This window comes from Marmota flaviventris, chromosome 5, assembly GCF_047511675.1.
Source record: "Marmota flaviventris isolate mMarFla1 chromosome 5, mMarFla1.hap1, whole genome shotgun sequence".
NCBI classification, from domain to species: Eukaryota; Metazoa; Chordata; class Mammalia; order Rodentia; family Sciuridae; genus Marmota; species Marmota flaviventris.
In genome coordinates this window covers 20587288-20614498 of record NC_092502.1, presented here as the reverse complement: position 1 = coordinate 20614498, position 27211 = coordinate 20587288, and the positions used below count along the sequence as shown (strand labels likewise).

Genomic DNA, 27211 nt, shown 5'->3' with positions numbered 1-27211 from the left:
AATCTTCTTATAAGGACATTAATCCCATTGGACCAAAGTCCCACCCTATGACCTCATGTAACTGTAACCCTAATTACCTCCCAAAGGTGCCATCTCCAAATACTATCACATTGGTTGGGGGTTAGAATTTCAACATATGAATCTGGGGTGGGGGACACAAATATTCATTCCATATGTTTGTGGCACTACATTGATTTCTATAAATATTTATTGGTTTTGTCATATACTTTATTACCCAGAAACAGCTGGGCCACAAGAATGGTGAAATGATCTACTTAAGACTCAGCTACTTTGCAACTGAGAGAAAATAATCTAAATGATGACATTCTATCTTACAGGATACAGCATGTGCTTTGAATTGGTAAGCGACAAATATGGATCCATTCCCAGCCCAAGGCCAGAAGGTCCAGGGACCCAGGGGTGAAAGTGGGAGTGGCTTATCTTACCACAGCATCTAGTAACTGTAACAGAATCTTTGCTTCTCATTGCTATAGCTGTAAGTGCTGCTTCCCAAGAGAGGAATGCTTTCATCAGGAGAATTCAGCGTTTCTACTGAATTTGGAAACTTGTGACTGCCACTGATCATGTTGGGCTTGTGTTATGAACCTGAAATTGGCCTGAGCTGTTTGTACAGCATGAACTCCTGGTGAAAGCATACTATGTCCTGATTAATCATCTTGCTTTGCAGTTGTGTGTATGAGGAGTTCAAGGTGGTTAGTACCAATTTGTCAACATTATTTATTGTAATAGTCAGATGGAATAGTCATACCTGGAGATCTTTACCTATTCGTTTTCTCTCCTCCAAGAATCCCCAAAACTTGGTTGTTGGGGCTGGTTATGTGGCAAGAATATGCCTATGTGAGCAGCAAAGTATAAAAAATACCAGCTGAGATTCTATTTGGGGCTTCTTGGTTCTGAGGTATTCCTGATCCAAGACAGAATGTCCCTATGGACCTGTTTTAGTTTCCTATTGCTGTGGTTAACATTTTACCACAAAATTAGTAGCTTAGAACAACATATATTTATTATCTTATAATTCTGATGTCAAAGGTCCAAAACCAGTCTTATGGGCTGAAGTCAACGTGTCTGCAGGGCTGGCTGCTCTAGAAGTTCATGTGAATGTCTGTGCTCTTGCCTTTTTCAATGTCTGGAGGCGGCCTATGTGCCTTGGCTTGAGCCCTTTCTTCCAAGCTCATATCCAGTAGAATGGCACCTCTAAATCTCTGACTCCCTGGCCTTGACACTCACTCCCAGCTCTTGGGATGTTGGCTGTGTTCCTGACTTCTTGTCTCTGTGACAACTTGGTATCCACTATTTGCCTTCCCAGTTCTCTATTCTGATTTTTTTTTTTCCAGATTTTGTTTAAAAAATAGTATGGCTTATTTGCTGACTGGGCTCTATTTGATACATAGTTCCTATAGTAGATAGTGGTGGTATATGTTAACAATTTTTTCCCCCAGTACTGGGGATTGAAGCCAGGGGTACTTTACCACTGAGTTACTACCCCAGCCCTTTCATTTTTGGTTTTGAGACAGGGTCTTACTAAGTTGTCCAAGCTGGACTTGAATTTGCATTAATCCTGCTTTGGCTTCCCAAGTAGTGGGGATTATAAGTGTGTACCACTGTGCCAAGCAAAATATTGACAATTTTTGAATCTAGAAAATAGGCATGAGTGTTCATTGTATTACTTTCCCAACTTTTTGGTATATTTAAATCGTTAATAATAAAACCCTGGAGGTAAAGTTTTGAAAATCTACATAGGGCTTTTGTTAGGAGGAAATGATAAATGAAAATGTGATTGCTCCATAAGTCAACTTGATGCCACTTCTAAAAACCTTTCAATATCCCAAACTACCCACCCCCACCTGCAAAAATATGCCTAGTTTTCTGTTTGAATACAGGAAAAGTTATTTGGGCTGATGTCAGTGCCACAAAAATTCCAAAATATGACCTTTGTGGAAAAAAAAAAAAAAGAAAGATACTATAGGAAAAAACCTATGTAACTGTTCATCTTATAGAGAAGAACATGGAGGCCCAGAACTGGCAAGTATTGTCCAAAATCATGTAATAAAATTAATTGAGTCTAAACTTTCCCATTACTCATTCATAAAAACATTGGAAACCAAGTACATGAGGCAGATCTCCTGCTGTATATAATAGGAAGCAAACAGGCTCAAGCAAAAAATGGAATTTGTTACCTCTTTTAACTGAAAAATGGGAAAAAAAGTATGTCTGTATTTAGTACTTGGAGCAATGGCACGAAGAAACTTTTTCCTCTTTTCTGTTGGCTCCATTTGGTAGCCTCTCTGTATGCTGTAGCAAAATTGACCACTGGAAGATCCAGGCACCTCCTGGTAAGTTAGCATATGTAGCATCTTCCCCATTAACTTCAGCAAAAGTATTAGAGCTGACTTGAGTCAAGATGGGGCCATATGGATTGACAATGGGGGAAGCTAGTTCTTTAGAAAAAGTAGGGTGCTATTACTAAAAGAAGCCAGTGAAAGAATAAACAAACGTTGAACAGGTCAAAATGAGATGATCAGCAGCTAGACTTCTCAATTCCTACAGGCTGAGAACTAGGGTTTTTTTAGATGCCAAGTGAGCAAGCCAGGACTTAAATTCATTTATGAATTAAGAAAGATTTGTGGAAAATTTGTAAAACAGAAGGAAAATAACCTTAGGTCTCTCTTTATTTTCAGAAGATAAAGTACAAAGTACAATGTATTAAATAGTAGTTTTATACTGCCCTTTTAATTAAGCTGGACTTTGAAAACCTAAAATTGGACTTTTAGGTTTTCAAACAGAAAAACTAGGCATATTTTTGCAGGTGGGGGTGGGTGGTATTAAGGTTTGGAATACTGGGAGGTTTTTGGAAGTGGCGTCAAGTTGACTTATGGAGCAATCACAATTTCGTTTATCATTTCCTTCTAACAAAAGCCCTCTCTAGATTTCCAAATCCTGCAGATATTAAAGCCAAGTTTACAATATTTAATATAACTCAGTGCTAAAAAGACTCTATAGTATAAACAGAGCCTACATTTAAATTGAAATATAATTCAAGTACCATAAAGTTTATGCTTTAAAAGCGTATATCTATTTGGTTTTGATTCCCAATGGATTATGTCTGAAATGCTGACCCACTCACCACATTAAGCAGATTTTAGTGGCTTAAAAAAGCAGCCAAAATGTCGAAAATCCACATTCACACCAGTTTTAAGAGAAAAGCCATTTATATCTCCTTTTTTTTTTCCACTGCATTTCCCAGTGATTTCTTATAGTCTGGAGCTTCCTGGTTCCACCAGAGTTCTGTCTTCTAATTCCAAGCCAGCAGAGGCTCAGGTTGGACACTTTTAATTTGAGTCACTAATATCTCCTCTAGAGATGTTTAAAATCAGAATTTTGGCAAAATCTGTTATGAAGGTAAGTCGGCTTTCAACCAAACCTGCAGGGAGAGTGACATCTGCTGGTCATAAAGATTGCATCTCTATTCTATCAGAACTCCCTTTTGAAAATTATCCATAACTTTAATTACACAATAAAAACAAGTAAACCCAGGCCTCTTCCTTGGAAACAAATAAATGATCACATATGACTTATATGTGCCAATATATGCTTTAATCTAAGTTTCTTCTTCATTTTAGCCAACATCGTCTCTTTCATTTGGTCAGGGGAAAATAAACTGTTAAAAGAATTTGAAAATGACCTAAAAGCCCCTTTAAAACCGTTTCCTTAAAACTTCCCTTTGGGTTTTTGTTTTGGAGCAACAATAACTTAATTAATCTGAGAGAGAGTCTAGTAGACTTGATGGAAGATGGCTGCCAAAGGCCGTGTTACCCGGATACCGCTACTGAACTATGAAGTTGCAGGCTTTGCACAGTCTTTTTTCCATACCCCCCACCTGTCTTCAGAATCACATACAAATTAAACTCTATTTATTTATTTACATCTAGATTATTCCTATATTAGCTCTGGAAATTTTTCTCATTGCTTTTGATGTTAGACTATAATAGGAAAAAGACAGACCTATATTTTATATTTATGTTTTTAAATGAAGGCCTGCTAATTAATATACTGATAAAAGAATTTTTATACATGATGATAACACTGAGTTTTGTGTAGAAAATATAAACTTTTTAATTTGCAGTATTCAAGTGGCATCTAAATTTGGTAGTCAAAGTCCACTCCCCTTTAGTGTTCCTTTTTTTTTTTTTCCCCCTTCAATTAAAAAAAAGTTGGGACTAGCTATCTTATAAATAAAACTTTTTGGGCCGCGTGTCTGGGAAGCATGGCGCCACGGTTGGGCGCAGCACCGCTGAGCAGCCTTCTAGGCTTTGGGTGATGATAAGGTTGCGGAGCCTTTCTCTAGCTTCTGGGGAGATGAGAAGCAGAGCTGCAGGTTGCAGTTTAAAAGTAACGGAACCGCAAAATGAGAAGAGATGGATGCAAGCAGGACCTGGGGGTGGTCACCAGAAAGCAGAGATGGCGTGATGTCCCGGCACATCCACCTCATAAGTTGTTCGAAGTTAAGTTGAACTATCCATGGTATTGGCTGTGGACTTGTGAAACCCATCATCTTAAAATATTGACCTTAAGAATTTTTGTGATGAAATTTCTGTAAATGGTGCAGTCTCTGCTTCAGTTGGAAAAGGACCCTCTAGCAGCCACATTGTGGCAGGCACCATGGACCTGAACCCCAAGTGGAATCTCTCATGTAAGCAGAGAAGTCCTGCTGCACATGCTTGGGTGAAGGGTGTCTACTCAGCGAGGTTACTAACTGTAAACTGCTTTACCAGAAGGTTATCTCCCCGTGGTGCCAGACGGGATCTGCACGGCCCTGCTTCTGCTAATGCCTATGAGTTAATCCCACCCAGATAGAATCATAAGAATTTTTTTGGATTTCATCCTCAAAAATAGCCAAGGAATTTGAGTGACTGAGATCACCATCACCACTTTTAGCAGCTAGTGAAGTTGGGGTATAACTAAAAATATCTGGACTTCAGTTTAGGTGGTCTGAGTATAATCTCATGTATAGATGGGACTTCGGTGATTGTAAATTGAAATTGTTAATGTGCATACATTGTTGTAGGAAGCTAAGGGGAAACAATGCTTGTCCTCAAAAAGCATTTCTCAGTGGATTTCCTGTGAAGTCATTGTTTAAAATTTTGAAGCACAATTAAAGGTTCTGTTTTGTTGTAAAAAAAAAAAAAAAAAAAAAAAAAAAAACTTTTTGGACATCTCTGATTCTTTCCATGCAATAAAATTCTAGAGGGAAAAATTTGTAATCAAATTGCCGTACACAACTATTAAAGGAACTAAAAGTAGTACAATAATAAAAAAATTGGGATGAATAGCCAGAGGGAGATGGATGTTTTACAAAATCAACCCTTACCTGTTATCTCGAGTCAATATATAACTTCTAAAGCTGATAAATAAAAACTTCCATATGTGCTTAGTATAAACATATTAGAGATAAGTGGAACCAAAGAAGTTAAAGCAGAAAAAAATAAGGTAATTGGCAGGAAGGGACTGTGGCTTTTCATAGAGTGCTCTCTACTATTAGTTTTCCGCTGGTCTTTGACACGTAGTGCTTTTATAGTTTTAGAATGAAAATGTAAATGTTTAAATTTAAAATTATATATTTTGCCAAATCGTTGTTCAGAAAAATTATACTAACTTAGATTCCCATGGGGAAATTTTTTGATGTGACCCTTAATTATGTTAGTGATTTTATGTCAATTTATTTATAATCCATACTCTGGCCTATTCAAAAATTTTAAGCAATCTTAGAAAAAAATATATAGGTTAAAGATGTAATGTAACTGAGGAATTAGGGGAAAGGAAAAATAGATCTAGGGAAATAAGCTGCAGTCAGATGACCAAAAATCCATGGGAACCATCTGGAGAACCAGTGAAGAATGAGGATCCTCAGCTGGGTGTGGTGGTGCACGCCTGTGACCCCAGGTATTCTGGAGGCTGAGGTAGGAGTATCACAAGTTCAAGGCCAGCCTGGGCAACTCAATGAGATCCTGTCTCAGAAATAATAAGGATGATGTAGGGCTGAGAGTATAGCTCCACAGTAGAGCACTGGCCCTGCATCTGATCTTCAATACTGCAAAAAACAAACCAACCAAACAAACAAACAAAAAAGAGGAATGTGGCTCCTTGATCTTATGCAGGACTAATAAAAGATAATCTCTAGGGTAAGGCTCAGGAATTTCCTTTTCAGCAGTTTTGATGACCTGGAATGCTGCAGTAATTTAAAAGATGAAGTGAGTAATATGTTATGGTATTTATTAATATCCTGGTAATGAGAGCATTGGAGCTGGGGAAATGGGCATTGAGACTAGCTCCAAAGAGTGCATTTAAAAGGGCAGGAGTTAGCTGTCACTGCGTTGTCAATTTCTAGGAGATCTTCTCTTTCCTCATGGCTCAATTCCTAGCCCATCAGTTAGCTGGATTTTCTAGAGCTTGGGTCCTTTTTATGTATTGTATCAACAGGTTACATAGATACTCAGTATTGAAAAATCCTTACGTATCAACCATTTACTGGTAATCTTTTCTGCTGTTTGTGTTCCTCTCAAAACACACTTATATACACATAGAAACAAAAAAACAAAAACCACAACATATTTTCACATGCCTTATTGAAAGCTGAAGTAGCTAATTTTTAAAGCACAGAATTCAGTGTACCATAAATATAAAAGGAAGGAAAACAATTACAGCTTAATTTTACAATAGTTATTAAGAATATATTAAAAATTACACGTTAAAAAAGTGTTAAGCTTACAGTGCCTTTTGCTGCAACTGCAGCTTTTGTTCGATGATGTCTGAGAAACGAGGAACTTTTTTTGAAATAGCCACACGGATGTCATCACTCACACTAAAGCCACTTCTAGACTTTGTTTTGAAATGTAAAAGTGATGAAAAGCCCATCTCACAAAGGTATGTAGTTGCAAATGGCATGAGGATTTCTAGAGCTGCCTTTGCCAGGTTTGGAAACACCGTGAATTGAGCACACCAGAAATCCTCAAGCTTCATCGTCTCAAATTCCATGAGGATTTGGCCACTAGCTCGTAGTTCGGCAAGATCATTTTTCATTAAATAACCATCATCGACAAAATCGAGATTAAAAAGAAATGGATCCAGTATCCATTTACTTGCCTCATCAAGAGCTCCAACAGAAAAATATCCATGGAAGAAGCTGCTCAGCTCCTGGAGATGCCACGAGACGTCCGGGGCAATGCATACTCCTTCATTATCTGAAACAGTGATTTCTTCAAGGAAAGGAAAGTTTGTAAAGTTTCTTTTCTCAATTCTTTTTTGCCAAAATGGAAACTTTCTAACCAAAGCAGATAACTTTTCTCTAGCTGATACTGTGTTCATCCCAGTCCTTTGCAGAGAGGCACTAAGTTCATTTAGGTGTTTGAATAAGTCTGCAAGGTATGCCAGGTGAACTTTAAACTCTTTATCTTCAAACCCATCAATTAAATTACTGCTTTGGTAGTGAAGAAACTGATTTATTTCTTCATACATTTCAAAGATATGAGTAAGCATTTGGCCTCGGGAAAGCCACCTCATTTCAGTATGGAAAAGGAGGACGCTATATTCTATGCCAATTTCTTCGAAGAAAGCTTGAAACAGGCGATGGTTTGGAGCCCGACCTTTGATGAAATTTACTACCCTCACCACAGTAAACAGGGCATCCCTCAGTTTTGTAGGCAACGTCTTTGTGACAAGTGCATGAGGGTTTAACAGACAGTGTGTGACCACAATATGAGGTACCTCTTTTTTCACATAGGCAACAAATTCTGAACCTTCTCCTAGCACAGAGGAGGCACCATCAGTACAAACAGAGCCACATACATCAAGTGCTATTTTGTGCTTCAGAAAGAAGCCCCTGAAGAGGCGGAACACATCTTTTCCTTTCATGGTTAACTGCAGTGGTTCACAGAACAGGAATTCTTCTATGATCTCTTTTTCTTTTATATATCGTACAAATGCCATTAGCTGACTGCAGTCACCCATGTCAGTTGTCTCAGCAAGCTGAATACCCACCTTAAGAGGACTGGCTTTGATATCTTCTAGAACTTGCTGTAAGATATCCTGGCTCATTTCATCAATTCTAGAATGGATCACATCATCAGATAAAGGTACTTGCTGAAGCTTCTTTTGTGCATCTGGTCCCAAAACTATTTGGGCTATTTCCAGTGCACAAGGTTTGACCAATTTTTCAGCTATTGTATGAGGATTCTTCTCTTTGGCACATAAATATGCAAACTGATACGATGCTTGTAATAAGGCATCCTCATGAGATGCAACTCCGAGTGCCTTCAAGGTTTCTCTCTTATCAGATGGTGTTGGCACAGGCTTCAGGCCACTGAGATCATGTCCAGCTATACCACCATGCTGTCTGTTAAAATGGTCTGACAGTTTTGATGGCCTAAGGTCAGTATTTGAAAACACTGAGTTACACAACACACACTGTGGGCGTTGAGTTCCATCAGCCTCTGTTGCACAGGTGAACCAGTAACGGACATAGTCATCATCCCACTTGCGTTTCTTTGACATGGTACACAAGAATTCTCAGGTAGTATTCCAGAGATGACACAGAAAATTGCTTTAGGAGTAAAATATAACCCATACATTAAAAAACATCAGTGGTTAACTGAAAACAAAGCTGCATCACATGCTATCCTGTACGTGTCAAGAAATATCCTATAATGTGTCAGCTGAAGGAAAGCCCTGAAAACAGGACAATCCACTTAAGGCAGCAACTCAGAGTTAACTGCCCTGGAATAAATGACCTGACAGCAAGTCTCAAGGGAGATCTGGGCTTAGGCAAGTTATGAGGAATTCTTTACTGACAAATTGTGGTTATGGCTTAATTTGTTTTCAGTGAGGTTTATGACAAAAAGGTGGGGTTAATTTTTTATCACCTAGAAAAGGCACCTCATGAGGATGCTTGCTCCTTCTATCCTGACCCAAAGATGTTTGCACACCTTCAGTTAAGAACCACTGAACAGAGAAAAGGAGTAATTCACCAAGTGTTCAAAGCAAGGGCAGATTTTGACATGGTGGCTAATGTTTCTTAATAGTTACAGATTAAACAAGTTTGTAAAACTATTTGATCCTTGGGCAGCTTTGACATCAACTTAAGCAGGAATTTCAAATAGGTTTTTAAGCCTGATGAAGTCTACCTCAACACAAAGGTGGGCTACGAAGATAGGCTTCCCTGATGTTAAGTGAAGTGTAACAAAATATTCATCGTTGATTCATATTATCCATATATAAAAGCAAAGAAACATGCTCAGGAGAAACACAACTATTCTAGTTAATGAGACTTTAGGAAAATCCCTCTCATGTGAGGACACTTTTAACTGCAAGGAATTTCATGGTGCTTTTCCATATAGCTACCCCTTCAGTAGAAGCAGTCAAAATAACAGGATGTAAATAAGCAGCATTCCTAAGATTTGTCTTAAACCAAACACAGGGTGTAGAAGGCCAGTGGTTCTCTATTGTAGTAAATGGAGAAATCATCTGGTTCATGGCTAAAATGAATATTCCTAGACCCTAACCCTAGAGATACTGATTCTCTAGCTCTAGATTAGGGGTCTAGAATTTATATTCTAAATAAGCACTGCAGATAACAAAGAACAGTGATTGTAATGAGAGCCGCCCATCAATCACAGGGAATCCTTCTGAAAGTATACATGTCCCTAATTATTATTAGAATAATAACTGATCCCCTGCACAAGGAGAACAAAAGAAAATTAAATAAAGTTGTCTGGGTGATCCTGATGCACACTGGAGCAAGTACGCAGGTTTAGAAGGAAGAAAACATTTCCTTCAAGACAATCCCTGGCTCACATATATTCTAGGTTGCCAAGTGAATAGTCTAACTGCTTTAATAGGCATTTAAGTTGTCTGAGTTGAGAACCACCACCTATGAAAGTAGAGAAACCTAAAAAAGGAAGTCATGCCTTTTTCCATTTCCTACTCTTTAGCAAATGAACAAAGGTCTCTGTAGGTAGGCTCCAAAAGACCTTGGAAAACAATTCTATCTCCACAATAAATAAATGATCCCTGAAGTTTTCAAAGTTCTATGTCCCAGAATGTGGCTGAAATAACTTAATGGGGACACATTTAATAGAAATGCTCACTGTGGCCACAGCAAACATCACAATAAGAACAACTACTTAAAATAGTAGCTCTCTAGTGGATATGCCACGATTAATTGGCTGTAAAATGTACTTCTGTTACTAACAGGTTGACCTGTTATATGGTTGTTATGAATTGTTATGAATTGGGGGAAATCTACTGACCCTGAACTTCAAAAAACTTTTGAAGTTCATAAGGCCTTATTTTATCAAGTAATGATATATATGACCACTTGTGTTTAGAAATACTTGCAAGTAATGATGATATCAGCATGAAAATGCCCAAGTTCCTGTATATCTGTAATGTATATTTACTATGTATATTTGGAGAGGTGGAGGGAATAAGGAAAAAGTTTTATTTTAGTCTTAGAAATCATTACTGAACCTGTTAAGAGTCCATCTTATCTACCCTGACCATGCTACTCAAGCATTTTGATTTTGATATACCTGTTTTGAACAAAAGAGTTTTTAGAAAAATTCACTTATAGTCTTTTCTGTTCTCCTCAAATGGGAAAATAGGTAGCAAGAATTTTTAAGATCCTCAAAGATGAACTTACCGCCCAAGTGGCTTTCTTGCCTTTTAGAACCTCCCAATTTTCACTTGCTCCTTTGTGGTATTTAGGAATAACAATACCCTAAAAAATGTAAACATTAAGAAAACCATCATCATGAGGAATTATTAATTTAAACAGATGTGATGTTACTGTGGTTGTGTTAAAAATTTTTTCATTTGTTAGAGATACAGAATTATTAACAAGTGAAATGATATGTGGGATTGCCTCTGAAATACTGTGCTTGAGCACATAAATATAGACATAAAGGGGGTGGAGATAAAAAGAAGTAAGACTGGCCTTGAGCAGATGATGTGTACACATCATACCACTCCCACTCCCACTTTTATGTACGTTGGAAGTTTTCTGTAATAAAAAGTAACAAAAAATTTTTTAAAAAAGTAAAATAGATAAAAAAGAAAAACCCACATTATTTTAAGGAAGATATCATTTTCAATATAGGTCTGAAAATCTTTTGGGCGCTATCTTAAGATGCTGAATGAATCTGATATAACAAAGTAAAATTTTTTTTGCAAATTTAGGCACCATAAAAGTACCATACTTAACACAAAAAATAATCGGCTAAAAGGGAACATTCATGTAACAGAACTATTTAGGAAATGCTAAGATGTTATATATATATATATATAAGTATTGCAGGCGTGAAAACCTTGAAGTAGAGTTGTAAGCCTGAACCACACACAATTCAGCTGGTATCCAGCCACTGCCTGTGCAAGTCCATGGTAGGAGCAGAGTTGGGGAGGCAGAGGGTGTAACCATATTTTACAGTTAAAAGCAACAGCCACAGCAGGGGCAGGATGTGGTGATTGCGCAGTTTCCAGAGGCAGACGCCTGGGATCTTGGCTTTGTCACTTACAGGCTGGGACCTTTCCACTCCTCAAGTGGGTTGAACAGTACCTACCTTATAGGGCTGTTGGGAGGTTTAATTATGAGAATGCATGCAAAGAACACGCTGCTCCTAACTGACAGGGCCTGATGGTGTTATTAGGAGCGGAGTTTGGCGCAGGCCGAGGGCTACGGTCGCCAGCGAGGAAGGCGGCCTCGGCTCGGTCTCCGCCCGCCGGTCTCCGAGCCCGAGGCGCAGGCCCGGGAGGATGCTCGGGCTTCGTTTTGGCGCCGTTTTAGGCTCCAGAGCCGCTCACTGTTCAGCCTGGGGCCAGGACGTCAGAGCCGGTCCAGGCGGCGGCTCCAAAGGTCAGACCCTCGAACGGGAACTTGGGGAGCGCCGCAGCCGGACGCTGCCGCAGAGACGCGGTTTCTGCCTGGCCGGGCTCCGTTCCATCCGGGTCCCGCGCCCTTCCCGCCCGCAGACTGGGCGCGGCGCCTCCCGCACGCAGGCGCAGTAGCGCGGCCGAGGACCAGAGTCTCTGCGGAGGGGGCATGCGCGCTGGCCCGCCGCAATTTTGTTACTGTGAGTGGAGCTGGAGAATTTTAATTGTGTTGTTCTGGGGATGAATTGTAGAATCTTAGGAATGGAGGGCACTTGGCTTTGTCCACATAGTTCCACATTTTTACAGAGAGCTGCAATGTTTTGAATTTGAAGTGATAATGCTCCAATATTTATCACTTTTTGGTGTCAGCGAGGAAAAAGAACAGTTCCTTGCATCCCCGCATCACGCAAACTGGGCAGACCTGAAGTTCCATTAAGATGCAGTGGAGGAGGAGCTTCCACAAGTGGTGCTTGCTGCCCATGTTGGTCACCTTTCCATCAGTGAATGTGGATGAATGTCTCATAAGTCCTCAATCCATTTTACAGATAAATTTTATTTAAAATTCCTTTTAACAACATGATTTAAAAGTAATAAACCCATATTAAAATTTTAAAGAAAAACCCCGGTGTACAAACGAGAAAACATTATTGAAAAAGATAAACCCCAATATATCCCTCTTTCATATTTTTAGGCAATTTGCTTCCAAAATTCTTTTAAACTTAGTGAAATGTTTATTTTTGTTTAGTCAGTCTTTGAAGCATTCCACAAGGCTGGTTCATTTGAGGGGAAGAGTTAGGGGAGGCTGTTAAAGAATGTGGGATGTTAGAATGCTGGAATTTCTTAATACGAACTCATAAAACTAGCTCAGACTTCCTGCCAATAGTATAACCCATTTCTCGACCAAGTATTTGAGATAACACTACAAACCACTAAGTTTAGTGTTCTTAATTAATACCTTTATTAACAAAAAATACAAGACAGACACCAGTGTCAGACTTGATGTTGAACCACCCTAATAACGTAAGAATAGCAAAACAAAATTTTGACTATCTTAAGAATAAGATCTGCCTTGCTATTTTAATTTCAATTAGTTGGAATCTAGACACCATGTATATTCCCAGTATTTGCTAATTTGACTCAGCTGTTCTTCTAGAACTAAGAAGAGATTTCAACTTAACACAGTATACTACACACTTTTTTGGTAGTTTAGAAAGGTGTTAAGTAGATGCATTCATATCGGAGATTTTAGTCTGTTTTCACTGATTCTGCTCTATCAGCATTATTTTCATAAAGTGTCCTGGGGATCATAGTGATCTCAGTTACTAAGATCCATACAAGCTATCATTACAATTCTCTGAAGAAACCTCCAACTTCAGGTTTTGATCCCTGCAAATTTTACAAAGTGACACCTGCTAGCTAGGTATGAAGATTAGGTATCTCTCAGATATTCTGCACTCTCTTACAATCTAACTTAATATCATGATCATTACATAAAGGCATAATAAATAACAAAATATTACAAACCATATTTACTATGATAAATGAAAGAATTTCTATGTTTTTCTAGTATTTTTCCAATAGTAGTAAAAGTACTATTATATTGACTCAAGAATGAGAAAATAGTGACCCAAAGACCAAGGTAAAAATAACTTTTTTCATTTCAGACCAGGAAAACCTGATAAGGTTAAAAACAAGTGATTACAAAATAACTAATAACAGTTAAATTACAACTGTAATTGCTAGTCATTAAAAAAAAAATGAAGCCCTAGTTTTGAGAAAGAGTAACTAATCTACTTTCAATGTGTGTGCTAATACTAGACAGAAGGCCAAAAAAATTGAGGAAATAGTTTGAGACTTAACTGTTAAGTACAAAACATTCTTGGTAAGTAGAGAGTAAAGGTTTTTCCATATCACTAATATAAAAATTAGACTATTTCCAATCTTACTCCACACTTAATGTACTTTCTGTTTGCGATCTTCACTTCTTCAGTGTGGAAAAGAATGAATTTACTTTGAGACTTCTGAAAGCTTTATTAAAGTTAGTCAGCAAAGAAGAGCAGACAAGGATTTTTCCAGTCTATAATCATGAGCAAGAAGTTGAAAAGACCATGTCAGCTGAATCTATCCTGGATGAATTTCTACGACTAGTTACTGTCCAAGGAAAGAGGCCATGGGGTCATCTGGCCTCTGCCGTTTCATTCTGTAGGCCTCCATTTCCTCTTCGGTGGGTTCCCGAGTTTCATATATGCTATTGTAAGGCCGTTTCCTCTCATCAACCTGCATGATCTCCTTAACATGAAGAAGGCGGGCCTCCTCTGCATTCAGTGCCTGTGGTGAGAGGGAAAAAATTACTATCACAGTGCTATGTCAGATCTCTTTTGTTCAAAAGTGGCAAAGTACCCAAGACCCCACTGAATCTGAAGAGTTATATAAAAAACATAGATTACCTAAAAAGGGCTTAGGAGTCAATTCTTCCACTGTGCAGCTACAACTAATCAGTATTTGACTCATATGACATTTTCATAGAGCACAAAACATTCTATGACATTTTAAATCAATGTTGAAGAAATTATATTTATAATAAAAATTGAACAGGGCTCATTTTTTTCTACAAGCCCACAGCTGATGCTTCTGGCAGAGAGTGTAAGTCCAATTTTTCTCCAGGACTTGCTGAAACTTACACATGATGGAACCAGAAGGCAATTCATTCTGGGCAATATGCCAATAACTCTAAAATAACAACTTTGCCAAGAACATTTCTTTGGTGAATAAGTAATATTTACCAAATATTCCAAGAAAGTGGCAATACCTAGAGCCACAGAATCGCCATTAATATGACCTGGGCATGTAACTCAGACTTTGGCTCATTTCCTCATTTTTAAAATGAACTTGCAAACAGGACTAGATCATTTCCTAAGTCCCTCAGATAAAGAATACTCTTATTTGTCACTTTGTACTTGGACTTAATGGAGTACCTTTTTCAATTTTTCATGTTTCTTTTCTTCATCCTCACTATCTGAGCTGCTCTTTCGGTGCTTCTTCTTTTTCTTTTTCTTCTTCTTTTTCTCTTCTTTTAGTTTTTCCTGATGCATCTGAAAGGGAAGATTAAAATTAGTGCTATTAGGGTGAAAACAAAGCTGTAGTACAAGTTTAAAGTCCTCCTTTCAGGACTTAAAAATGTAGAACAAATGATTACAGACTTACTTCCATGAGGGTTTGAGGTTTTTTCACAGATTCTTCTCCACTTACATCATTTATAATACATTCTTCTGAATTCTGTGGGAAAACAAATGTAATGTGATTGAATGTTATAATTAGCAATCACTTAAGAACAAGTTAAAGGCTGGGGATATAGCTCCGTTGGTAGGTAGAGTGCTTGCCTTGTATAAACAAGGCCCTGGGTTCAATCTCCAGCAATACACACACACACACACACAAATCTGAAACATGAGAAGACATGTTTTATGTGGGGTTTGAATTAAGAGCTTTGGCTGTCTTAAATATTTAAAAACAAGAAGAAAATTACTTACAACAATATCCTTTCCAGCTTCTCCAGTACAATAGGAATACTTGAAAAAAGAGTGACAGCATTTGTATCCCCATCGGCCATCCTTCCAGTAAGATCCCCAGATATGCTGTGCAGAGAGAGAGAGAGAAAGGGGGAAGGGGGAGGGAGGAGAGAGGGAGATATTACTTTAGGGATTTTCATATACTGTTGATAAGATAAGACAGCCCTTTTAAAGGTAATTTGGGAAAAATTTTGGGGGATTTCTGGCTAACAGAGGGCAGGCCAATCTCAAGTGCTGAGAAGCTAGCATTACAGTTACAATGGTCTTTAATTCAATTTTCAAAAGTCTATGAAAAAATTTAAGATATACAATTTCTCTAAAAATTAAGGCCTGGGAAATTCTGGTCCTATATTCCCACTTGGCAATAAGCTACTATTGCCAACAGAGAATGTGCTTACTAGAGTTTGTTGTCCAGTTTGTACAATTTGCCTAGCTCACTTCAGTGGCCTGAGCTGCTACAGGTATTTAGGTTTTTGATCCCTGACTTAGAGACAAAATTATAGTCTGGTTATTTCAAGAGTACAACAAACAGGTCTGAAGGGTGTAGGTTAGTGGTAAAGCATGTGTTTAGCATGCCCTAGATTCAATCCTCAGTACCAAAAAAAAAGTATAGCAAATGACAATGTATGTTTTATGCAATGCAGTATGAAATATACTGCATAATCTATTACATATTCTTGTCAAAACATTTAACTTATATATAAAAAAAGCTTTTGGATCTGAATTCTTATTTACAGGATATACAGAGAATCGAGGAATAAGTTATATAATACTACTAATAAACAGTCAAAATATAGAATATGAGTCAGTTTACATGATAAATGGCTAGATCTGGTAAGTTGACTTGATCTGATCATTGTCAAGAAAACAGAGAGAAAGACTCTAGAATAAGACATAACAGTCAAATAATAAAACAAAGTTCAACTAGATTCTGACTAAAATAGCTATTCAAAGCACTTCTGTGGGGCTGGGGATGTGGCTCAAGTGGTAGCACGCTCGCCTGGCATGCATGTGGCCCGGGTTCGATCCTCAACACCACATACAAACAAAGATGTTGTGTCCGCCAAAAACTAAAAAATAAATGTAAAAATTCCCTCCCCCCCCTTTTAAAAAAAAAAAAAGGCACTTCTGTGTATATCTTTTAAGAAGTGATTTAAGAACTAAATATGATAAGGGAAATAATCAATAAAATCAATAAACAGGAGAGACTCTAACGAAGTCTACTTATATCTTTAGCATATTGTAAAATGTGTTTTAAAAAAAGAAGATGAGCTTTTGTAGCCTGTAGGAATGCTTATAAGATTCTTTCAGATTTTATGTATGTCTCAAATTTTTCATAATAAAAGTGGCAAAACAGAATACAACTAATAGCCTTTATTGGATCACTAACCTCCATATGTAGTAAATAAATGTCAATATTATCTTTAGTATTTGTCATTTTCTTTGAACATGCAATATGAAAATAAACTAATAAAATAATGTGTGAAATGTCATAGCTGCAATTTCCAAATGTTTCAAAAATTTACAAATATACAGTGTGTGTGTGTGAGAGATCAGTATATACATACACCTAGTCAAAAGTATTTGACAACATGTTAAAAAATTTTGAATCTAGATGGGTATATAGGTGAATATTGTAGTATTCTTTCATATTATTCCTATTTTTTGGAAAAACTTCATAAAACTCACTGTAAGTGTTAAAGAACAAAGAGCATTGTGATGATAGTAAATAAAGTTATAATAGAAAAATGCAATCCATAGCAAAACTGCTATGGTAAATGGTTTAGTTTAATACATACTGTATGGTTGTGGATCTTTACATCCTCCTCATATTTGGAGCAGGCAACAGCTCGCTCTTGTCCTTTGATGACTGTACCATGTCTTGAGTATTCTACATAGTCTTCGGTCTGGGCTAAAAGCAATTCAGCTGGAGGAGCATCCAAGTGTTCTTGGCCACCATACTAAAAGAAAATTGGACATTATTAAATACATGTACACAAAGTTTGCATTCAATACTCTGGAAGGGTTTATTTTTCAACCAGAAAGATTAAATGAGCATCCTTTCCTAGGTTTGTTATAGAGAACAGTGAAAAAAAAAAGCCTCCAAGTTTTCACAAGCAAATAAAAGGCATTTCGGTTCTTACTCATCTGTTAACTCTGGTAGATCACAAGATGCCATAAGTCCCTCTTATTGGTGTATGCATGCTCCTGGCCTCATGACTTTGCTGGTCCTTCCATCAAGAGATGGAATCTGTTTCTCTATTCCTTAAATTTCAGCTTGGCCATGTTACTCTTGGTGATGGGAAGTTGGCAAATGTGAAGCAAAGGCTCTTGTGCACTGGAGCAAGTTTATTTTAAGCTACTAAGTTTTGGGATGGCATGTTTTGCTGCAAAAGTTTACTGAAACAGTCTGTTCCAAGTGAATGTAAGGAAAGGACTCTATTTTTCATGGATTGAAAGGAACTTCTTGAATGCTCTCTTTGTATCATATTCCAAATATAAAAATGAATACTTATTAATTAGTAACATCTCTTTAAGGATGCTTAAGCTCTTTAGCATTTTGGTCAAAATTACCTTTTCTAGGATGCTTTCTTTTTGCTGTTCTTTGAAGTCTTCCTTTTTGACTTTGAAGGACTTATACAACAGCTCTAGTTTTGTAGGATCTGCCTGTAGATGCACTTCAGATCCTTTGTCATAGGCTTCCCAAGCAAACACTAGAATAATTCAAAGCACCATAAATGAGTTGCCAGCTACATTTATTGCATATTTATTTTCTTTTCTGGTGCTGGGGAATGAACCCAGGGCCTTGCACATGCTAGGTAAGCACTCTACCAGTGAGCAATATCCCCAGCCCCTTATTGCATGTTTCTTTAAAGCAAGCTTTAAAACACCACCCTCAATTTCTTAGGAGCTCATATAAAATGCCTTGGCATACAGCAAACACTTACACTGTGTCTGAGCCATTGAGATGGTATCTCCTGTGTATCTAACAAAGTTATCTCCTGCATAACTCACTCTGTAAATACAAATAAAAAACCCATTTCAGGGATTGTTTTAAGGAATGTTAATTCATAAAATTGATTCTAATTTAAAATGAGCACCATCTATAGTTGTGTCAGAAATTAATTAATTTTCCATTATCTTGAAATCTGTAAATTAATTTGATACTTACTCATCTGGATTCTTTCCGGCGTTGGCATAAGGATTCTCTCTCATTGCTCTAGTTTTTGGATCATAGTAGGCAGAATTTGGATCTAAATTTCTCAAGTACTAGGAGAAAAAGTATTTAAATAATGAATTATTTAGATCAAACAAGATTTCAGCAGGTAGGAAGAGTTGATCAAGATCATTTAAATGTGTGTGTATACTTCCAGGGTATAGGTGAAGAGAAAAAAAAAAAAAACAAAAAAAACAAAAACAGAATGATATCCTATCTTGGCAAAATTCTTTGACTATATTACCCAATTAACACCCAGATATGAACAGTATGAACAATATGAACAGATACAGTTTCGGCTGGGAAAACAGTATTTTTCAAACACGTATATTAGGTTAGCAAGACTTACTTTTGCAATATCTTCTCGAATCCTGAGATTCCGGACAGTAATTCGTCTCTTAGAGTCAAAATTCTGTCCTGGCATGTCAATATCATCTGCATATTTGTCTTCATCCTCATCTTCACTGTTGTGATCTTTTTCCTGAGAGGGAACAAGAAAATTCAGTTAAAAAAGAGTGGCATTTAGTTCTTTACTTTTCTTTTAGTCAAATCTTTATTCTTTTGTTATTTAGAAGCTATTAGTGAGCTGGGTGCAGTGACATAAGCCTGTAATTCCAGGGGCTAGGGAGGCTGAGGCAGGAGGGTCATGAGTTCAAAGCTAGCCTTAGCAATTTAGCAAGGCCTTAAGCAACTTGGAGAGACTCTGTCTCTAAATAATATATAAAAAGGGCTTGGAATGTGGCTCAGTGGTTAAATGCCTCTGAGTTCAATCCCTGATTTAAAAAAAAAAAAAAAAAGCAAACTACTAATAGTTACTATGATATTAATACTAGTCATTGAAAACAAAGAAAGTTAATCTATACTTAGAAAGGCCAATGATTTATTACCGTTTGAGAATTTGGTTCCTCTTCTCCCCACTGGTGTTTTGGAGAATTCTGCATTGTGAAAAAAGGAAAATCATTGTTATTTTATTCCACAATCTGTTGATTATTTAAACCCTCTATGTAGGTCTTTTTTTGGTACTGGGGATTGAACCCAGGGCCTCTTGCCTTATTTAACACTTCAAAAACATAATTACAATAGTTTGGAGCTAGGAGTGTCATTCTATGGTACAGTGCTTGCAGAGCATTCACAGGGCCCTGGGTTTAATCCCTAGTACTGCTAAAAACCAAAAATTCTCCACAAAACCCCTAACTGAACAGATTTTCACATTTCTTACTTGTAATGAGCTCAGATATCCTGAATACAAGTATGCCATTGTGAATAGTTACTTTTACTAGCTTGTCTACAAAACCAGATTTCTATAGAATTTTTATCTATATAGGATTATAATCACACAAAGGTAGATCAGATGACTAAATTACCCAATAAGTACAATTTCTTTTCTTTTTGTTCTCACATGTATTATTTTTATTAAAAATAAAATGCAAACAAAAGCAACACATATACATAACAGGGAAAAGTGACATAGAAATAAACAAAAGCATCCAAGAGATAACTGATATAATATCCTGAAATAGATTCTTCCTGGAAATTTGTAAAACACAGATGAATGTACTTTTAAATGCTCATAAAATCTCACAAAACCAATAAGTATAATTTCAATATGTGTTCGTCTTCAGACATAAAATGTTCATAAACCTCACTTGTTTTCTATCAAGCCCAGAAAGAAAATGTGACCAGACTCTTGTAATAAGAATCCTCAGAGCCAAAACCAACTTTTATAAAATTTTGGCAAAGCAATCTACTCAGGTGAAACAATACTGTGATTTAGGGACAGTCCAAAATTCTTGTCAGGAAGGATTAGCAACTGCTTAGTGTGCTAACTCTACAAAATGCCTATAGCATGGTCAGTATATCATCATGTTTCTCTAATGAGGCTTTAAATATTAAAAAAGAAGATAGCATTAGTGAGGGAATGTGGAAACAGATGTGCACACATGTGCATGAATATGCATGTACACACACATACTGATGGGAGAATAAATCTGCATAGCCTTTCTGAATGGAAGATGAGTGATATGTCATTAAAATTTTAAAATGCAAGCATTCACTGCACTGATAATTACAATTCTAGGAATTTATCCTAAGGAAATGATGTGTTAAATTGTGTAAAGATGTTGTGTATAAGCATGTGATTAAAAAAAAAAAAGAATGTGATTTTTGTGTGGAGTATAATTATTAAGAAATTAGGAAAAAGTAAATTAACAATAGATGATTGGTAATATAAATTTATCATGCTCAATGGAACATTGAACAACTACTAAGAGAGTCTATGTAAGGTGAAGAAAAACAAATAATTTGTTAGTTTTCTCATGGAAAAAAGAAGAGGAAAATAAATTATATATTTGAAAAAAATTATTTATATTTATATAAGAAACTCTGAGAAACCAAAAAAAAAAAAAAAAAAAAGTTCTCTGGGAGGGTTTAGAGATAGGATGGGTGCAGGGTGGCAATTTTTTCACTGCATATCTTCTTAAATTGTTTTTATTTTTGAATCATATGAATTTATGTAAAAATAAATGGTTTCATATGTCTAGATTTAATGACACAGAGAACAAAGCCTTCATTATACTATATACTTTTAATAAGTAAATATGTAAAGGTGAATTCATTAAAAAACATAATTATATACATTACAGAGATATATTTGGGAGGAGAGCAAATATAGCTCAGTGGTAGAGCACAGCATGCTTGGCGTGGGCAAAGCTCTGAGTTTGAGCCCCAGCACTGCAAAAATCCAAACCCCAAAAGTTATTAACACAGGGGTTATTTACTTTCTTCTTTATAATCTTCTAATTTTTCTCACTTAATATGTTATATTTTCAAAACCAGATATGTGAATGTTTTTAAAAGATAATTTTTTTGGAGTTCCCACTAGTTATTTAAATAAGACATTTACACTACTATATGCAGTTCATCTTAATATGCAGACACCCAAATGGGGAAAAAAATTATCAGACCCCTTCATACTTTTCAGTACCTTTACTGAATTATATGCTTACAACTACAGAGAATATGTTTCCATAACAAGCGAAACAGACCCTTTTCCTTTCCCCAGAGTTGGTAATAATGAACAATACAACAATTATAATACTTCATAATAGTCAACAATTACAAAGTGTTTTTTGTTTTATGTAGGTTAAGTATGGGGCAGGCAGGTGGGGTGTATGTGTTATCATTATCTCTATTTTAGTATTCTACTGAGGTTCAGAGAAGTAAATTACTTTTTCTAAGAGCAGGTTGCTAGCCAGGGACAGAGGTAGATTTTAAATGCCTATCTGATAAGTTATTTTGCCTTAATAATTATCTACCTAGTAATTACTTCCTGAGTTGTGTTTGCTTTGCAACTCATACATGCTAAGAGTCCCTTTTAGAAACTTAGTCAACAACTCTAAATGTTTATTATTTGTGGCATTTCCCACTTATGGCATGATACTGGAGTTCAAAGTTTTAGATTTTAGATTCTGGATTTTTGGATTAGTGATGCTTAAAACTATACTGTATTTCTCTCTCCCAAATGTCTTTTTAAACAAGAGATATATACAATTCTTAAGTCAAATTCCATTTCATTGTTTTGAGTTTGAATATTTTTTAAAAATTTTTTTACTTACAGCTTGTTCCACTAGTTTTCCTGAGGCTAATTCTTCTTGCAGTTTCTGGGCTTTCAAAGTTCGTTTGGCCTTAAAAAAAAGAAAGAAACATTTTAAACTAGGCCTGACTCTCTAAAGGGGACAAATTACAAACTCCTATTTGAACCAGGAGTCAGCTGAGCAGATGGCACTAGTGGTAAACTGAAAGTTCTGACCAAAACGGGCATATTGTAGGCAACTCCACACAACTGAATGACTCTTGTCAGACAGTTCCCGAATTATCATGTTTCAGGTGTTCATAAAAAGATAAGCCGGTTGTGGTGGAGCACACAAGTAATACCAGAGATTCAGGAGACTGAGGCAGGAGGATCTCAAGATCAAAGGTGGTCTCAGTGATTTAGATCCTGTCTCAACATAAAATATAAAAAGGACTGGAGATGTAGCTCCATGGTAAAGCACCTCCAGGTTCAATCTCCAATACAAAAAAAAAAAAAAAAAAGTCCATATTTTTATGTGAAATCTCATATGATACTTAAATACCTTTAATTAAAAAAATTAATTACATTTAATTAAAAAAAAGGCAGTGTTGCCTATCGTTTGAAGGAATGGGGGTAAGTAGGTAAAAAATCACAATAAAAAAACCAAGTTTGAATTAAAAGTTATAAAAGAATAAAATAAAATAAAATTTGTCTATTCTACAACCATCACATGTTATGTGATAGAATTATAATATAATAGACGTATGGGGCTACAGCCTAGGGGCCCAGAGTTCAGAATGCTTAAACCTGAAAAAACCAAAAACTCTGGATGTCATATTGTTCTTATGTTTCCAGTATCTTTTGCTATATAAGTTGTGAGTGAAGGACAATAAAAGAATCAAATAAGAAGAAACTGCTGCCAAATACAGCTACCATCCATTTATTTTCACTATTCAATAAGGCACCATTTTTTATAGCGCTTTAAGATTTGAAAAATAGAGTTTTTAAGTCAGAGACATGACAAAATGTACATTATTTAAGGACAGTAGACAAGCAGGGAATGTTGCTCACCAGATCAACTTTGGCATATTCTTCCACAATTTTCATGTGTTCTTCTGGATTATAGCCATTCCACCGATCTCTTTTCCCATCATAATCAAACATCAGTTGAGGCTGGACATGTTCATCTGGAGCTATATTAGTACCTGTAAATTTGGCTCCAACTCGCCTAGGTCTCTGGAAAGTAGAAGATTTATTTATTTTTTTGTAAATATTTGTAGCCCAGAGGAAAAGTTCATATAACCTTTACAGAGTAGATATGAATAGTCTATTCTAATTGAATAGTTTTCTAACAGAATATCTTGATGGTGCTGGACTAATTTTGCTCAAAATAATTTTAACCTGCACCAAAATATAGGAAAACTTAGAATATAAGTTCTCTAACAAGCTAAAAAAGACTCTGACATCAGTTTTCCAAAATTCTTAAAGATGAACTTACCTCAAAGCAGTCTTTCTTTTTGTGTGTCATGGCCCCACAATTTTCACACGCTCCTTTGCGGTACTTAGTAGTTATGGAATTCTATACGAATGTAAAGAAAACAAAGCATGTGTTTTATTTATATGCATAAGTTTAAAAATGACTTGGTTATCATGACATCTTGTCAAGAGACATAATTTCTTAAAAACTTTTTTAGTTGTTGATGGACCTTTATTTTATTTTTTTATATGTGGTGCTAAGAATCAAGCCAGTGCCTCACACATGCTAGGCAAGTGCTCCATCACTGAGCTATGACCCCAGCCCGAAATCATATGTTAAGAAGAAAAATCTGTTAAGTCTTCACACATTTATAAATGAAAAAGTCTAAGGATTTCAGCAATAAGAAAATACAGCAGCTAAAGTAGTACACATTGTGAATTTCATACCAGATAAAGGGTTACATAATCTTTCTACTTTATTTAGTATTACATTAAAGGTTTTTAAATGAAGTTCTTTTTTTTGTACTGGGGATTGAACTCAGGAGTACTTGACCACTGAGCCACATCCCCAGCCTTAGTTTGTATTTTATTTAAAGACAGGGTCTCACTGAGTTGCTTAGCATCCCACTTTTGCTGAGGCTGGCTTTGAACTTGCGATCCTCCTGTCTCAGCCTCCCAGTTTATATTAAGTTCTTAAAATAAAATCTCCATATCTATGAGGACACACACAGGTTGCCTACATACCTCTTTTACTCCCCTCTTGTACCATTCCCCAGATGAGCTGAATTGCTTTTGTTTCTCTGGTTGTGGTCTCTGATGCTTTAAAGTAGGTCTTTTTGATGGATCAATATACCATGGCACTGAAGAAATATACTGAGGAATATGAGGGTTGATGTCTCTGTAATAAAAGTTTTAAAAAATTTAAGGGCTGGGGATGTGGCTCAAGTGGTAGCACGCTCGCCTGGCATGCGTGCGGCCCGGGTTCGATCCTCAGCACAACATACAAAGACGTTGTGTCCGCCGAGAACTAAAAAATAAATATTAAAAAAAAAAAAAAATTCTCTCTCTCTCTCTTTAAAAAAAAAAAAATTTTAAGAATAAAGTTTGAAAATAGTATTACAATTACAAAGGTAACTTACACAGAATCTATGAATAGAAATATTGCAGTGGAAGGGGGAAGAGAATATGGTGCTGTCTCTATAGTGAAGCACAGAGAACAAAAAAGAAAAAAAGAAGAAGAAAGTAATTTATGTTACATTGAAAAAATTTCCAATCAAGATACTAAGGATAGTGATACAGCTGAAGAGGAGAAGAAAGGGAGGAAGGTAGAAATGTGACTTAAATGTTCTATCAGAGAAAGAAGTTAAAAGATAATGTCTAGTAAACTGATTAAAATAATCATAAGTATTATTATTTAGAGATGCTTAGCATTTCTGTTATAAATGCTATAAATGGTTTCCTGTCAAAACAAAAGATTAGGTAAAAATTTGAATTTTCAATGAATAGATCATGAAAAAAATTACTCACTTTCCCTCTTCATCAACTTCTGCTGGAGCATTACCCAGTTTTCGCTGTTCTTCTAGCTCCTTCTTCTTTCTCCAGTCCTCTCGAGTCATCTTCTTTGGTTCCTCCAAATTCATTTCTTTGGACCCTGATAAGGGTGCAGCATTAACCGTGTCCACAGCTGCGGCCGACATGATGACCTGGCCTCCCCAAAGGAAGAAAGGAGAATACTTTACAGAAGGAAGTAGGCCTTCATAAACTCATGACTGAAACCAGTAAAAACACATCGCTAACAACACATACCACTGGTTATATATTATATTTCATATGTCTATTCTTTCATAGTGTCTGTGAAAGGTCTCTTTCTTTGCCTCAAAAGTCTCTACATACACTTAGCACTGTTTCTTCCCCAACTCTAATTTACAAATGGAGGGAGACACATATCTAAAATTTCATGGGACTCTTTTCTCTTGTGTACATTCCTGAATTGCCCTTTCCAGCATGTGTCCCAAACTTGGTAACCATAGTAACTCCTAAAGTATACAGGGTTCCATCCCTCTTTCAAGAAAAAAATGCCTCTTTATGTCTATTTCCTCACCTTCTGCTTCCCTTCTCACTCTCACTTAGCCTCTGTCCCCAACCATTCCAATGAAAGAGTTACCACTAGTTATTGATGTTCAATTGTACTAAATCAATTTCTTGAGCTTACCAGGCATGATCTCAACTAATCTTTTCAACCCCACTTTATAGTGAAGAATTTTTCAGTTCTGTTACTTTCCTTTTTTATATATTCTTATTCCTTGGCGTCTACACTACATTCTATGTTTTTTTTTTTTCCCCTGTACTTCTCTCATTGCTTCCTTTGTTTCCTTAAAAGCTCATTCTTTACTGCCCAGTTATTTAATGTTAGTTTCCTCAAGTCTCAGTCACAGCCTCCTTCAGTTTCCAAAGTTTCAAAGGCTACAATATATCACTGTTGGAGTTTCAATTTACTTCTCTACTCCAGAATTTATCTGAGCTTAAAATATATGTATCTGAATTGTTTACCTGACCTCTATTAAATAATTAGTGTTCTCAGAGGCACCTAAACTCAATATACCTTAATTCAAACTCCTGATCTTCCCTCTGAAATACAGTCTCCTCTCACTGTGTACTATTTCAGTGAAAGACAATAATTCATTTCTTTACTTAATTTTAAAGAAAATTTTTATTTGTTCTTTTTAGACATACATGACAGTAAAATGTATACTGACATATTATACATCCATAGAGTCTAACTTCCCATTCTTGTGGTTGTACATGATGGCACCAACTATTTCTTTATATAAGTGTTCCAGCTTATCTACATATCTATTTCATTACTAAGATTACTTTCATTTTCTGAATATCACTGAAATGCATCTACTTCTCTCCATTCTCAATGCTACCACCTTATTATATATTATTACTTTTTTGACTTGTTGGTCTGCTGATTCCCTCCAATTAATTCCCCATGTTGGAGACAGTTTAATTTTTCAGAACAAAAATTTGATAATATCATGTCCTCTTATCCAAATGTAACCCTCCAATGCATCATTATCCAAAAGAAATTTAATAACAACCTCACACGTAATTTTGTTTTCCACTAACTGAATGAAAAATTAGAGAGTAAAATTACTTTTATATGATTTTATTTAACTCAATGTATCCAATCATTATAATTTCAAATGCCAATCAACATTAAAAAAAGCTTATGTGGACTTTACTTGTATTTGGACTAGTCATATTTCCAGTCTCAATGTAGCCATAAGTAGCCAGTAACTGTCATACTGAACAACACAGCTTAAAAGGTTCTTATCATCTATTCTAAAAATCAACATCTTTTTAGCACATATGGTTCAGTACCTGTCTACCTTCCAGCCTGTGTTAGCTTTTCATCCCAGTTACCAAAATACC

General features: G+C 36.3%; 1 protein-coding gene, 1 long non-coding RNA gene and 1 other non-coding gene across 4 annotated transcripts in view; 1 reads left to right on the top strand and 2 right to left on the bottom strand.

Annotated features, from left to right (window-relative positions):
- Positions 1–4272: 4272 nt before the first annotated feature.
- Positions 4273–4995, top strand: LOC139705662 (uncharacterized). The gene is made up of 2 exons (XR_011707485.1): positions 4273–4711; positions 4797–4995. It is a non-coding gene; the product is annotated as an uncharacterized lncRNA (long non-coding RNA).
- Positions 4996–5238: 243 nt separating this feature from the next.
- Positions 5239–12019, bottom strand: Fam200c (family with sequence similarity 200 member C). The gene is made up of 3 exons (XR_011707546.1): positions 11631–12019; positions 10715–10792; positions 5239–8617 (listed from the first exon to the last, which is right to left on the bottom strand). It is a non-coding gene; the product is annotated as a family with sequence similarity 200 member C (transcript).
- A 1258-nt stretch (positions 12020–13277) lies between these two features.
- Slu7 (SLU7 homolog, splicing factor) overlaps positions 13278–27211 on the bottom strand; it is a 14955-nt gene continuing 1021 nt past the window's right edge. Inside the window, exons 2-16 of one of the 2 annotated variants that reach the window (XM_027938717.2) lie at positions 25301–25476; positions 24518–24671; positions 23796–23876; positions 23369–23533; positions 22341–22409; positions 19614–19661; positions 19076–19207; positions 18682–18779; positions 18458–18525; positions 18084–18223; positions 17309–17470; positions 15471–15575; positions 15145–15216; positions 14916–15032; positions 13278–14268 (exon numbers count right to left, since the gene is read on the bottom strand). In XM_027938717.2, coding sequence (XP_027794518.1) covers positions 14089–14268; positions 14916–15032; positions 15145–15216; positions 15471–15575; positions 17309–17470; positions 18084–18223; positions 18458–18525; positions 18682–18779; positions 19076–19207; positions 19614–19661; positions 22341–22409; positions 23369–23533; positions 23796–23876; positions 24518–24671; positions 25301–25470 — 1761 coding nt within the window. In that variant the 5' untranslated portion in view covers positions 25471–25476 and the 3' untranslated portion in view covers positions 13278–14088. Of the gene's footprint in view, positions 14269–14915; positions 15033–15144; positions 15217–15470; positions 15576–17308; positions 17471–18083; positions 18224–18457; positions 18526–18681; positions 18780–19075; positions 19208–19613; positions 19662–22340; positions 22410–23368; positions 23534–23795; positions 23877–24517; positions 24672–25300; positions 25482–27211 lie in introns of both variants that reach the window. The other variant, XM_027938718.2, reaches the window with a different exon arrangement.